Source organism: Sarcophilus harrisii, chromosome 3 (genome assembly GCF_902635505.1).
Source record: "Sarcophilus harrisii chromosome 3, mSarHar1.11, whole genome shotgun sequence".
Lineage (NCBI taxonomy): Eukaryota > Metazoa > Chordata > Mammalia > Dasyuromorphia > Dasyuridae > Sarcophilus > Sarcophilus harrisii.
In genome coordinates this window covers 41,184,926-41,200,538 of record NC_045428.1, presented here as the reverse complement: position 1 = coordinate 41,200,538, position 15,613 = coordinate 41,184,926, and the positions used below count along the sequence as shown (strand labels likewise).

The 15,613-nt window shown below is 37.5% G+C and overlaps 1 protein-coding gene across 2 annotated transcripts in view; it reads right to left on the bottom strand.

The window, feature by feature from the left end:
* IGSF10 (immunoglobulin superfamily member 10) overlaps positions 1 to 15,395 on the bottom strand; it is a 29,532-nt gene extending 14,137 nt beyond the window's left edge. The window contains exons 1-4 of one of the 2 annotated variants that reach the window (XM_031957750.1): positions 15,267 to 15,395; positions 12,780 to 12,974; positions 11,308 to 11,437; positions 8,688 to 9,078 (exon numbers count right to left, since the gene is read on the bottom strand). In XM_031957750.1, coding sequence (XP_031813610.1) covers positions 8,688 to 9,078; positions 11,308 to 11,437; positions 12,780 to 12,973 — 715 coding nt within the window. In that variant the 5' untranslated portion in view covers position 12,974; positions 15,267 to 15,395. Of the gene's footprint in view, positions 1 to 8,687; positions 9,079 to 11,307; positions 11,438 to 12,779; positions 12,975 to 14,342; positions 14,939 to 15,266 lie in introns of those variants that run through there. The other variant, XM_003766053.2, reaches the window with a different exon arrangement.
* Positions 15,396 to 15,613: the final 218 nt, after the last annotated feature.

Below are 15,613 nucleotides of genomic sequence, written 5' to 3'. Positions count from 1 at the left end.
TGTTGTAGAGGGCCAGAACTCTGGAGAAACATACTTGAAACAAGGATACTTACAACAAGGTATTAACTCAGTGGAATTGATGAGATGATGGTTCTCTAATTCACATATACTTAGTACTTAGCATGGTGATATAAAGGTTCTCTAGGTCACATATAATCAGTAATTTATAGGATATTTAAGGGCTGAGAAATACTGGAAAAGGGACATTCTATTTTTGACCACCCTCCTGGTGGCTCTCCTCCTGCACTCCTCCACTAAGATCAAGACTGGTCTGAGAACCTCCAGAAAGCCTGCCCAGACATTACACCAAGTGACCTCGAGTAAATAACATTTACTTCTAAATTTCATCTATAAAATGAAGAGATTAGGCTATATGATCTCTAAGGACCTTCCTGATCCTGAGTCTATAAACATAATGATTTCAATCTAGATTTCCAAGTCCAAAATCTAATAGTTCCCCCCCCCCCACTATGCTGTGTTGCCCAATGTCATTTATTGGGTCTTTGAATACCAAGATTTGACCACATTCCTCAAATTATGAACTTTCATACTCAGTGACTATCTGGTTAATCCAGTATCTATAAAAGAATCCCCTCAGTCTGAAAATCAATCAATAAGCATTTATTATGCACCTACTATGTGTCAGGTACCATGGTATGTATTGGAGGTATAAAGAAAAAACAACAACAAAGTAGCCCCTGCTCTCAATGAACTTACATTTTAAATATGTATACATTTAAGTAGATACAAAATATATTCTACACAATATCAGAGATGGAACACAGCAACAGATGGGATGAAGGAACATCTAGAAGTTTAAGAAAAGCCTCCCAAAGGGATTTGTAGATTGAGATGAAGCTTTAAAAGAAGTGAAGGATTCTAACATGTGGAGGTGAGGAGGTCCAGAATTACAAGTATGGGCACCAGCACACCAAATGTCTCTCTAACATTCTCAACTTCTGTCTGAAGGCCTTCACTGATGGGGAATTGAGAGCATCATGACATAGCCCATCCACTTTTATTTATGAGGAAGTGTTTCCCTAGCATCAAATGCAGAAATTTGCCTTTTTTGTAACTTCCACACATTTCTCCAAGTTCTGCCTTTTAATCTTGCTCAGCCTCAGTTTTCTCATCTGTAAAAAAAAAAAATCTGTAAAAAGCACTGCCCTCTCAGGCTTGTTTCTAGGATCAAACGAGACAATATTTGTGAGGTGATTGCTATAATGCCTGACACATAGTAGGAATTATGTAAATGTTGACTGTTCTTATTATTACTATGCAGAAATAGTGAGTCTAAATGACTAGAGAGCTAGCCTAGAGTGTGAAAAAGCTGAGTCTGACCTGTGATTTCAGTCACAGGCTAGACAAGCCACCCTTTCATCCAATGCAACTGTCCTAGGACTTAGTGTCAGAGAGAAGCCCTAGTCACTGGCAGGGGAAAGGTTTCATATTTATCTCCAAACTAATCTCAGGAATTAATGAAGGAAAGGCAGCTGAAGTGTCATCCACAAAGAACAATCAGAAAAGATTTGAAATGTAAGTAATTCAATTTTCTATCAATTCAGGCAGACAGCAGATGGTCAAAGAACACTAATCATACTAGTGATGTGGTTGTAGGCTCAGGCACTAAATGTTGTGATGTAGGAGAGTGCCAAATGTTGGGGTTCGATCATGTGAAGAATCACAGTGGCCATTCTCTTTGGCAAAAGATAGGTTTATTTAGAAGAAGTTGCAGAAAAAATGAAAAGAGACAATAGCCAGTAAGTATGAAATAGAGTTGGAAAGCACATTGCAAGGAAAGGAGTTTTAAACAATTAATGATGGAAAAGACAAGTTCCCTGGTGGAATTCACAATTAAGCAGGAGAAAGGAAACACCACATGAGGTTAGTGTATATGCCCTTAACTGGCAGCTAAATCCTAAAAGGGGGTTTAGTACCTGAAAAGAGTAAGTTAGCTATAAGAATGAGAAAGATGCCATAATGCATGGTGGGGATTTAAAGGGAGACAGACACAAGGAGACAGAATGGGGGGATGAGAGGAGATACCACATGGCATGGGGGAGGAGTGAAGTGAAAGAAACCATTAGTCAGAGTGTCGTGTGAGGGCTATAACCCCAAAAATGATTGAGCCAAGATGGTGTGAGCCATGGACAGATTTATAAAGGCCTTTTACTTCAGAGATTTGACATGTAGCTTGGATCTTGGCTCGATACCCATGGATAAAAAGGGGAAACTCCACAGAGGGTGGGATCATGAGGCTAAACTGACTTCTATCGAATCTTTTCCTATGGAGCATTTCCTTCATCAGCATTTTTTTTCCTGAGGTAATTGGGGTTAAGTGACTTGCCCAGGGTCAAGCTAGGAAGTGTTACATGTCTAAGACTAGATTTAAACTCAGGTTCTCTTGACTTCAGGGCTGGTGCTCTATTCACTGCGCCACCTAACTGCCCCAATCATCAGCATTTTATATGTTACCAACAAAGTCCAGCACCAAGAGATACAAAGAGAAATTCCATTCAAAATGACTGTCGACAGTATAAAATATTTAGGAATCTATCTGCCAAGGGAAAGTCAGGAAATATATGAACATGACTACAAAACATTTTTCACACAAATAAAGTCATATCTAATCAGTTGGAAAAATATCAAATGCTCATGGGTAGGCCGAGCAAATATAATAAAAATGACAATATTACCTAAACTAATGTACTTATTTAGTGCCATGCCAATCAAACTCCCAAGAAATTATTTTACAGATCTAAAAAATATATAATAGCAAAGTTCATCTGGAAGAACAAAAGGTCAAGAATTTCAAAGGAATTAATGGGAAAAAAAATCAAATGAACGTGGTCTAGCTGTGCCAGACCTAAACCTATATTATAAAGCAGTGATCATTAAAACCATTTGGTACTGGCTAAGTGATCAGTGGAATAAGTTAGGATCACAGGATAAAATAGTCAATGACTCTAGTAATCTAGGGTTGGACAAACCCAAAGACCCCAGCTTTTGGAATAAGAATTCACTATTTAACAAAAACTGCTGGGAAAATTGGAAACTAGTATGGCAGAAACTAGGCATTAACTCACATCTTACACTATATACCAAAATAAAGTAGAAATGATTTCATGATTTAGACACAAAGAGTGATATTACAAGCAAATTAGAAGAACATAGTATAGTATACTTCTGTATACTATACTGTGGAGAAGGAAGGAATTTGTGACCAAAGAACTGGAAATCATAAATGAACACAAAATAGATAATTTTGATTATATTAAGCTAAAACATTTTTAACAAGCAAAACTAATGCAGACAAGATTATAAGAGAAGCAATAAATTGGAAAAACATTTTTTACATTTAAGGATTCTGATAAAGGCCTCATTTCCAAAATATATAGAGAATTGACTCAAATATATAAGAATTCAAGCCATTCTCTAATTGATAAATTGTCAAAGGATATGAACAGACAATTTTCAGATAAAGAAATTTAAGCCATTTATAGTCATATGAAAAAATGCTCCAAATCACTATTGATCGGAGAAATACAAATTAAGACAACTCCGTGATACCACTACATGCCTCTCACATTGGCTAAGAAGACAGGAAAAGATAATGATGAATGTTGGAGGGGATGTGAGGGAAATGGGACACTAATACATTATTGGTGGAATAGATCCAGACATTCTGGAGAGCAATTTGGAACTATATTGAAAATGTTACCAAACTGTGCATCCCCTTTGATCCAGCAGTGTTTCTACTGGGCTTATATCCCAAAGAGATACTAAAGGAGGGAAAGGGACCCACATGTACAAGAATGTTTGTGGCAGCCCTGTTTGTAGTGGCTAGAAGCTGGAAGATGAATGGATGCCCATCAATTGGAGAATGGTTGGGTAAATTGTGTTATATGAATGCTATGGAATATTATTGTTCTGTAAGAAACACTCAGCAGGATGAATACAGAGAGGCCTGGAGACTGACAGGAACTGATGCTGAGTGAAATGAGCAGAACCAGGAGATCATTGTGCATGGCAACAACAGTATTATATAATGATCAATTCTGATGGATGAGACTCTTCCAGCAATGAGATGATTGAGGCCAGTTTCAATGATCTTGTGATGAAGAAAGCCATATACACCCAGAGTGAGGATTGTGGGAACTGAGTGTGGATCATAATATAACATTCTCACTCTTTTTGTTGTTATTTTGCATTTTGTTTTCTTATTCATTTTCTTTCCTTTTTGATCTGATTTTTTTTTTTTTGCTCAGCAAGAGAGTTGTACAAATATATTTACATATATTGCCTTTAATATATATTTTAACATGTATAACATATATTGGATTACTTACCATCTGGGGAGGGGGTGGGAGGAAGGAGAGGAAAATTTGGAATACAAGACTATGCAAGGATCAATGATTAAAATTATTTTATGCATATGTTTTGTAAATAAAAAGCTTTAATAATAATTTTTTTAATTTTGGGAAAATTACTTTTTTAGAAGGTTGTTTCCTTGCCTGTAAAATAAGAATGGGTTACCCATGCATATATCTTGTAAATAAAAATAGAATAAGAATAGGCAGGTAGGTGGCACCATTAGGGATATATCTCTATAGTCAAGAGGACCTGAGTTCAAATCCAGCTTCAGACATTTCCTAGCTGTGTAACCCTGGGCAAGTCACTTAACCCTATTTACCTCAGTTTCCTCATCTGTGAAGAACACAGATCTGGAGAAGACAATGGCAAACCCCCACTCAAGTAATGACAAAACCCATTCAAGTATATTTGCCAAGAAAAACCCAACTCAAAAAAAAGCAGTAATAAAAATAATAATCTTTATACTCCAGAGTATGTTCTGAGAACTGAGCACTCACTACAAAAAAAGGGCTTGGTTTATTATTCTCTTCATTCTATAGCCTTGAGAAAGTGATGGGGAGAATAGTAATAATGCAAATTATACTTTTAGAAGTTATGGGTCTATCCCCCCTCCCACAGGAGAGTTGATTGTTAAATATTTACCAGCTTAAATTTGCTATTTTACAAGAGAAGGAAGGGCTAGAAAAGTGTGAGCTTTTGTGCAATAACCCCAGGGTGCTCCAGGTCCTGCCTTCTTGGGACTTGTGCACACAATGCATGTTGCACCAACATAGACCTGAGATCCTGGCCACCTTGTCATCTGGGTCCCATTCACAATATGAACTTGAACAAATTTTTGTTTGTTTAAGGTTATAAAAGCCTGTGTGGTTTGGAACCTAATCCATCTAGTGTAACAGATTGGGCAAATAATAAAAGCAGGATTAGAGAAATACAGTAAGTTATATTATTCCCAATACAATAGTGATTTCAGTAAGCTGATTTAGAAAATAGGAAACATCTGTCTACACATGAAGATGGAGGTAGTAAAAATTAGGGAGAAAGAGTAGTAGTAAGAAATAAAATAAATAATGAAATAAAAAGCATATGAGAATGGAAGGGGATCCTCTTGTTATACATGCCTTTTTAAATGGTGATAAATTAAAGCATGATAAGTAGGGTTTGACCTGGGCTAACACAGAGGATCAAGCTATGTGAGATGAACAACATGTGAAGGCATAGGTATATAAAAATTATTGACAGAGCAAATGGAAATAACTATAAAGAAGAAGGCACTAACATTTGAAGAAATTTGAAAAAGCTTCCTGAAGAAGGTCCCCCTTGAGCTGAAGTGTATTTTTTTACTAAATACATTTTCATATTTGTCATGTTGTGCAAGAAAAAAATCGGACCAAAAAGGGGAGGGGGGGAATCACAAGAAAGAAAAAAAAAACAAAAAAGATAAAAATGCTATGCTTAGATCTACATACAGTCCCCATGGTTCTCTCTCTGGATGGGGATGGGATTTTTCATCCCAAGAATATTGGAATTGCCTTGAATCACTGCGTTGTTGAGAAGAACCAAATCCATCACAGTTCATTATCATAATTTTGTTATCACTGTGTTTAATGTTCTCCTGGTTCTTTGAGCTGAATTTTAAAGAAAGTTGAAGATTCTAAGATATAGAAAGGAGGAGGGAAAGTATTCTAGACATGGGGGTCAAGAGGCAATTCAAAAGCATGAAAGGAAGAAAGGGGGCATGTTGTGTGAAGAATACAGCAAACACCCATTAAGGACCTATTGTATATAAAGGACGTGGGTGAAATACAAAGGTGAACAAGTCCTGATACTTTAATGAAATTTCTATCTGAGCTATAGAAGAGATAAGATATGTATCCACATAATGCCCTCCAAGGTAACCAATGGCTCTGTTATTATTAAAGATAAGAGGCTTTTAAAAATCTTATGCTCCTTGGCTCATCTCCATATTTTTGCATATGCTTCACCCACACCTAAAATATTCCCTTTTTTCTTCTACCTTTTGGAGCACCTAGATCCCTTCTGCGTTCACCTCAAATGCCATCTCCCAAAGACACCTTTCCTGATTTCCCTAGTTGTTACTGTTCCTTCCTAAAATCACTTTATATCTCTTGCATGTGCTTTTCTATCTCCATATTGCTTTTTCATAGTAGAATGTAAACTCCTTGAATTCAGAGACTGCTTTTTTCCCTCCTTCTCTTCCTCTTTTTCCTCTTCCTCTTCTTCCTCCTCCTTCTCTTCTTCCTTTTCTTCCTCCTCTTTTTCCTCTTCTTCTTCTGCTTTCTTCTTTTTCTCTCTAGCAGCTACCAAGGCTCATGGAACACTTTCACCTGCCTGTACCACCAGCGTCTGACATTTCTAAAATCAAGTTCATTATCTTTTCTCCTAAATCAGCTTCTGCCAAGTTCATTATTTCTATCTGTGGCCCTAGCCCTCACCCTATCTCCCAGGTTTTTATGTTCAGCTTTTGTTTTTAATTCTTTCTTTTCCTTTGCCTCACAGATCCAAACAAGTATGAGGTACTGTCAATTCAATCAATAAATAAACATCTATTAAGGCTCCTACTGTGTGCCAAACACAGTATTAAGTGCTGGGGATGCAAAAAGAAGCAAAATGCAGTTTCTGTCCTCAAGGACCTTATAAACTAATGGGGGAGACAACTTATGCATAAATTTGTACAAAGCAATTTATATATAGGATGAGTGGGAAACAACAGAGAAGAGGCACCAGAATTAAGATTATTAGGAAAGGGTTTACTGCAGTCAACACATCTATAGCTGAATTTTCAAGGAAGTCAGGAGGCAGAGATAAGGAGGGAGAGCATTCTAGAAATGATGGACAATAAGAGAAAATGCTGAGAGTCAAAGATGGAGTATCTTGTTCATGGAACAGTCATTTGGCTGTTGTCAAAAAATATGGTGGGGAATAAGGTACAAGGGACCTGGAAAGGTAGGAGGAAGCTAGATTATGAAGGCCTTTGAATGCCAAACATAGCATTTTTTTTTATTCCTCTTAGAGGTAATAGGGAGCCATTAGAATTTGCTGAATAGGGAGGTGACAGGATCAGACCTACATTTTAGAAAAATCATTTTAGCAGCTGAATGGAGAATGGATGGTAGTGGGTCACCTTTTGAATACATTCTTTCCTATTTATTCCCTCTAACAAATATTCCAGATAAGAATAGTATGTTCCTTTTATAGGTTCCTTTGAGTTTTAAAGGAAGGAAGAAGATGATGGGAGAAGAGGATAAGGTCTAAGAGCAGCCAATTTTGATGAAGATAAGTGAAAATGTGCTTTTAAACAAAAGTGCTCATTTTCCCCAGGATCAGTCTGATGTCAGAATATTAAACTGAAAATATGTAAAAGTGACTGTTGATTTAAAGCATTTTGCAAGAAATATAAAAGGGATTGTAATATAGTGATGTTCCTGGGATCAGAGAATTATTCACAGAATAATGAATAGAGTCTCACCCTCAAAGCCTGAATTCTGATCTAGATTCAGAGACACATACTGACAATATGAACTAGGGAAAATCAATTAATCACTCAGTTCTGTGAAACAGAAATATCAAATACCTACTAGCCCAGAAGTCCCCAATGAGACATGATCTAAATTAAAATGTAATTGGGAAATATTTAATAAATAAATAATCAAATAAACAAACAAATAAACAAATAAATAAAGATACAATAGGACACAGATAATGTTGCTATGTGGTTTTTGGTGTCAGTATGTAGCTACAGGAATACTAATGTTTGAGTGAATAGTTTCTGTTTCAGGATAGCTCTATGCAATTCTCCTAGTCAGGAATACTTAACCTTTTTTTTTTAATGTCACAGACTCCTTTAGTGGTTCAGTGAAAACTATGGATCCCTTCTCATAATAATGTTTTTAAATGAATGAAGGAAAATACCTAGTACTCCAAAGAAAACCAATTAGATTGAAATAATTATCAAAAAAAATTAAATAAATTCATAGATACCAGCTTAAGAAATCCAGCTAAGATTTCTTACCTTCTCACAGAGAAGGTGACAACTCACATTGGAAAAGAGAATTCCCTACTTCAGCAGTCCCCCACAACAACAAAATCACTGGTCTAGTCCTTATAAGAAATATTTCATAACTGTATTAATAAACTTGATTTCCCTTCCAGCTCTAAACCTTTTTTCTTTTTCCATGTCTCTCTGGCTTTCTCTCTTTTCCCTTTTTTCTGGAAAAAAAAACAAAACACCTCAGAGTAACTTGCCTCTAATGGCTGAAAAATGAAGAAATAAAAGAAAAAAATGATTCTCTTACCTGGATTCTGCCGTATCCAGTCTGGAAGCCAATTTAGCTCACAGTCACATATCCAGGGGTTTCCATGCAAGTAAATACTCTCCAATTCAGTCATATATAGAATCATCTCCTGTGGGATGGATGTCAGGAAGTTGTCTGACAAATAGATGTACTTTATGAATGATATTTTAAATATCTGGAGATAACTCAAGGAGACAAAGGTATTGGGATGAAGCTTGGTCAGCAGATTCCCTTCCAGGTGCACAAGCCGAAGGGAGGTGAGTCCATAAAAGGTCTCTGGGTTTATGAACTCCAGATGGTTGTGATCCAGGTGTAATCGAGTCAAACTCCTAAGGCCATGAAAGGTATTTTTGTGAAGTCTTCTGACTTTGTTGTAGCTCATTTTTAAAACCTCATGGATTAAAAAAGAAAAAGAAAAACAAATGAAAATAAACATCATCTCCATGAATGCATGGTTTTGGTTTTTGATTGATACTGGACTATAGAGAGAAGAAACAACATGATGTTTTCAAAATGCTTGTTCCAAAGGTATACATATAATACTCTGATCTTCAATCGTTACTCAAAGTGCAATATTGTCTAAGGATGAAAATAGAAATCAACTCCAAAAATGGCATCTAGTTATATTATATTGAATGAATGAATGAGTGAGTGAATTAATTAATCAACGCTTTCCATGATCCAGTGCAAAGATATACAAAAACAAGCAAACAAGATGTCAGCTTTCAAGAAACTTCGTAATGAAGAAAGTAAAGACATAACGGACAGTTGGGAGTTGGGGACAGTGGGAATATTTGGATGGCCACATGTTTTGGAAACGGGTGAAAAGTGACACAGACATGGAATTCTGGACAGAATAAGATGAAAGTATTATCAGAGCCCAGAGTCCCAGGAGCAAGAATCCAGGTGCCAGGGAGAGAGAGTTGAGAAGATGTACAAGTAGCAGGGTATGAAAATGACCAGAAAATTATTGATTTTATTTATTTGGTTGCTTCTTTATTTGACCATGTCTATTACAGCATTAGTATAAGAAATTCCCAGTAAGGAATCTCCATCTAGAAATATAGATCAACTGATCTTCAACTTTATAATCTTATAGAGGTTCTTAGGGAAATTTTTTTTTTTCTGAGACAATTGGGGTTAAGCAACTTGCCCAGAGTCACACAGCTAGAAAGTGTTAAGTATAGAGGACAGATTTGAACTCAGGTCCTCCTGACTTCAGGGCTAGTGTTCTATCCATTGTGCCACATAGCTGCCCCTTGGGGGAAAATTTTTTGAGAGACTTTGTGATTTCTCCAAGACTGCATGATCAATGGACCACAGATAGGTGCATTTTAACCCAGGTCAGCCTGCCCTTGAAATCAGCCATCCCACTATACCACTCTGCCTCTTACCACATTGAGTTGATCTGAGAATTAGCCAATGATAATATTACAGGCTTCCTTAATGGGACATATGTGGGTTAGAAAGGCATTGTCGGAGAATAAATAAGTAGAGATGGACTCAGAGTCAAAAAATCATGGTTCAAATCCTGCCTCTGACACTAACTGGATGATCATGGGCAAGTTGAATCACCACCATGAGCCTCAGTTTCCTCCTCTCTAAGAGGGTTGTGCTGAAGCAAAAGTTTTAGTGCAACTTAGTTTCAATAACTTAAAACTGCCTTAAGACTTTTGGGACATCCCACATATCTAGTGCTTTGAAAAAATTAAAACCTTAGATATCAGTTGTAATGGGCAATTCATTAAAACACTAAAACTTAGATTTTCCACCCTCTATGAAATGAGGAGATTGATCTAGTTTCCCTTCAGATCTAAATATTCCAAGTGATATCAAATAAATGGCAATGAAGAAGAGCCTTATTGATTGATCATAGCAATATCTGGCTAGAAGCACTTTGTTGTTATCATTCATTCAACTGTGTTCAACTCTTTGCAACCCTGTGGGCCACATTATCTGTGTTTTCTGTGCAAAGATACTGAAATGGTTAGGGCAAACAGAGTTAAATGACTTGCCCAGAGTCACTTAGTGGCTGAACTATTAATTTTCTTTTAATGTCCCTGAATTCCATTAGGATTCCAAGTGAATAGTTCTCAAAGTAGCCTCTGGATTAAGTTTTTAATGTTTGGAAATCATCAGGAAAAAACACAGTGCAGTTCAATTAGCTTAGGTTACAAGAAATGTCACTTCAGTTATGGATTATAGTTTCCAAATAGAATTGGAAAAGTCAGTGTATAACTTTCCGAGGTATGCAACATGGCTCTTTCTCTAATCTTCAAGGAAGGCCTTTGGTGTCTTCTATAATCTCTAGAAAATGAGTTAAGATGACTGCATGCCCTTTTTTTCTTGTAAGAAAGAAAATACATAGCATTTAAATCTGTAAATGTCTTGTGTGGGATGGCACAAATGATAATGAGGATGAGGAGGAGAATGATGATGATGATGATGACGACAACAACAATAACGATGATGATAGCTACCTTGTTTTATAGTCACAATAATCTTGAAAAGGAAGTGCTATTATTATTATTATTCCCATTTTACAGATGAGAAAAGTGAGGCAAACAAAAGTTAAGAGACTTGGCTAGAATCACACAGCATGTACTTTTTTCTTCCTTACCTGCAAGGCATGTAAATCTGTAAATGTTTTATCTGGAATGTCACGAATTTCATTGCTGTGCAGCATCAGCAACTCTAGCTTGTGAAGGCCAGTAAAGTCAGATTCAGTCAATTTAATCAAGCTGTTGTAACTATAAAAAAGATAGGTTTCCACTATTGTATATAGTCCATCAAAGAATGTTCAAAAGGGAAAGTGAAAGGACATACTCTTTTTGCAAACACATAATTCAAATAATTCAAAATTCATAAATGTCATTTGTTTTAAAAGTCATGGTGGAGACTTTCCACAAAGGAAGTTGGGGAGAGGTAATTTTTAGTTCTTCTAGCTTTGCTTACCAAAGATGGGTCTTCTATGTGTAATATTTACTACATTATTCATAAAAATATTTTTTCTTTGAAATGAATTTGAAATGAAAATTAGGGTTCAGAATTTTCAAGATCATATTGATGAATGATTTTGAACAATTCATTAGCCAATGAATGTGAACAATGTGTTCAGAAAGGGGGACAATATCACCTTGCTCTTGATAGTCTTTCATTTAAATTTCAATGAAAGATTGTTTTCCTTCTGAAAGACAGTTTAACAATAAATGTATCATTTATATTCTGTTATGAAGATCCTAACTTTTACTTTTTAATGTATGTATACACAAAGAAACACATATCTATGTCATATAGATACAGTGTTCAATTAAAACTATCCCATACTGAGCTACTTTAAAAAACTGAGTGCCTTTTCAAAGTGAAACGGACAAAGGAATAAACATTGACATAGATTATTGCCATTTCTTTTAAATGTTTCACCAATATAATCAATCATGACAATAAGGAAACCAAAGGAAGATAGAAATTTCCTCATCAGCAAACATATTTCATTGCTAACTCAAGAGATATGGTGGCTAAGTATGAAACTGGTTTAGAATATTAGCCTGTAAAATTTTCAGGAAGAAATGTACTTCTTTGGACAAATGATTTTAACTCTCTCACCTATAAAATGAGGAGTTTGGACTAGTTGATCCTGAAATCTCTTCTGCTCTATATCTATGATTCTAAGACCCTGTAATCATGAGTAGTATTATCTCATCAAACAGCCAAAGAATTCTCATTTAAAGATTAGTGTATTTTCCATTACACCAATGCTGCTTTGTATCTTCTTTAGTATCTAGGGACTTGACCTGGCCACTCCTCTTTCATATCCCTCTCCCCTCATCAGGAATTAGGGGGAAATGACAAAAAATATATATAATTAAAATGAAAAACAAAGACAAAATTACTAAAACCACCATTAGGTTTTGGTTAGTTCTTGCATCGTCCATTTCCAACTGGACTGGAAACAATATTAAGCTTTAATTTCCCATTTCTTAAAACCTAGGATTCCCTTTTTTTGTGACCTCCTGCTAAAGCAGGTGTAATTCTTCCCTGCTCAAGGAAGCTCAGACCAAAGACTTACAAAGAGGGCAATGTTTCACCTACCCCAGATTGATGCGTTCTGCATTGCCCGGGATGGAATCTGGAATGGCTGTGAGGTACCGGAACGTGCAGTGTACCTCTGTAGGGACATAACAGGCACAGCGGCGGGGACAGGCACTGCCATAGCGAAGGGTAGCCAGGCAGACACTGACCAGAGAGGTCAGCAAGTGAGAGAGTTCTTTGCCTTTTACTTTCATCCTGAAACAACATCTTTGTCAGCAAAGACAAGTACAGATAGCCCATCCCCGGCATCCTCTCTTTTCCCCTCACCTTCCCAGAATAAAAACACAACTGGTCAATCTTGCCCACAATATTCAAGAATAGACTTGCTTTTGGGGAATCTGTATGTCTATTACCCTCAAATAAAGCCCTAACATCCAGAGAGATATTTATCATCAGGAAAAATCCTCACAGCTTGTCACTTTTGTGATGAAAAGCAGCAGGGGACATGTTATTTAAGAGTTGTTAAAAAAAAAAAAAAAAGTGAAACTAGAGAGCTTAATGAGGATCCAGTTACCAATGAATCCCATTGCATGTTATTGGGAGTGTTTGTAAATTGTCTTTTCCTGGGCTCCGGCCAGGCAGAACACGTAGGCTGTTTTATTGCCAAATAATGACTATAAAAAATGGTAAGGGATTGGATGGGACAGAGGCTCCAGCAACCTTCAGTGTTGGGCTGCAGAAAGAAAGACAGATGCTTTACAAGTGTAATCTTGCCCTGGATTCATAAGGAATATCCCAGTTAAGACTACTCCTGTGTGACCACTTCTTTTTCTTCTTTTTCCTCTTTCTCCCTCCTCTTCCTCCAAATGCCATTGCTGCTTTGTGGAGCATCACCAAAAATAAGAGGCAGAGTCACTCACTGAGAGACATTTTTGTTGCCCAAATGTTGGGTCAGCATCAATAACTAAATCCAATTATTCCTACCTAGCCACCCAACACCCAAAGCTTAAGGACTGCCCTGAAACCTTCATGCTGCTTTATCTGAGAGCAATGATTACAATAAAATGTTTAAGAAAGCTCCCAACACCCAAAGCTTAAGGATTGTCTTGAAACCTTCTTGCTGATTATCTGATAGCAATAATTCTAGTAAAATGTTTAAGAAATTTCAATGAATTGTTTCCTTCAACACTTGGCTGTGAATATGCTTTTAGCTATAGAACTTAGTTGAAAATAACATGATACTGAAGTGCTTATAGGATTTGCTGTAAACCGTGTAGCTAGGAAGCTAACCAGATTTAGGAAACAGATGTAAGAGCGCCCTGGCTCAATCCAATTTAATGTGAGTACATGAGTGCTTTTGATAATTGACTGCTAAACATTTCATAACTACTGTATGTTTGGAGCCTTTCCCCTCATATATACTTAGATTAGCAAAGGATAGTCAGCTTGGAATGAACTCCTGGGTTGGAGACTAGAAGGATGCAAAGGTATTAGACCCCCAGATCTGGCACAAAATGGGAATGACTTGGAAGAGAATCAAAGAAGAGAGGTTAAAAGGGGAGGAAAAGGAATTTTTACAAAAGCTGCACAACATATGCAACAAAAGAGAGGAGCTGACAATACCTGAAAATCGTTTTTATGGCAGCTTAGTCTTTCCCAGTCATTGATTCTTCCTGTGAAACTGGCAAAAATTGACTAGGAGGAGAAAAGTTCTCTGAACCAAAGATGCAGGATGCTTGAAGAAGTCCTTTTGCTTAGCAGACGAATAACTAATACTCCAGTCAGAAAGACAGAGGTGCAACTTCGGGGTGATGTGTGTGCCCCGAATAAAGCAGGGAAAGTGAAGTTTTAGATGAAGAAATATTTAAGAAAAAGTCTAGTTCTTTGGGGTTTATTTTTTCCCCCTGAACAAAGTTTGGTTTGGTTTGGTTTTTCAATGATGCATTCCAAGTTTTCCTTGTATTTCCATTTCAATGGCACTATCGATAACTCTCCTCCCCCACCCCCTGCCCGGGTCCCAGGAACTTCACCTCAAAATCTATTTCCTGAAAATTCTCTCACACCGGTTCCAAAAAAGTGGTTCTCCACCTATTGTTTCCCTTTCTTGTGAAAGTCTCTTGAGCCTTGGCTTCAAGTCATTGAAACGGAGGGAGTTTCCTTTCTCGCTTTCCGTCTCTCTTGACTTTCTCCCTAGTATGTCCTCCCATCATCCTCTTCCCTCTGTTCCCCTCTCCCCCTCCCTCTCTCCCTCTTCCCCCCTCTCCTTCTCCCTCTCCTCTTGCCACAGTCTCTACTCTTCAAGCTGAACTTGATGCATTCGCACATTAGCCCCAAATCCAACCACATCCCGCCCCCTCCTCCTCCTCCTCCTCCTCCTCCTCCTCCTCCTCTTTCTGTTCTCCTCCTTTTCTTCCTCCTCCTCTTCCTCCTTTTTTTTTCTCCTCCTCTTCCACCTCCTTCTTTTTCTCTTGCTCCTGCTCCAGATGCTGCTGCTACTGCTGCAGCTGCTGCTGTACCTTGCAAGAAAATGATTGGAGGATTCCTTACCTTACCTCTTTGCCAAGTAGCCAATAGGCTGGTGCTGTTCCAACTACGATCCGAGTGGAGTTGTACAAGGATAGAGGACTCTATCTAAGGCAACTCCTGGAGCTGAAGAAACTGTTAAAAGCGTGCAGAGCCAGTGGATGAAAAGTGTTGGGAGGGAGGGACTCGCTGGGGGAGTGACATGCGTGTCTGGGGGATTTGACTGAGGGGCCCCAGCATACACAGATAATAAACTGCTGCAGTCAGTTTGTTTGGACTGAGAGTGCTTGAAAAATCTTTCCACATGGGAGTGGGCATTTTCCCTTTCAGAATGATTCTTAAGCTCCCCAAGAACACAGTTCTTGAAAAAC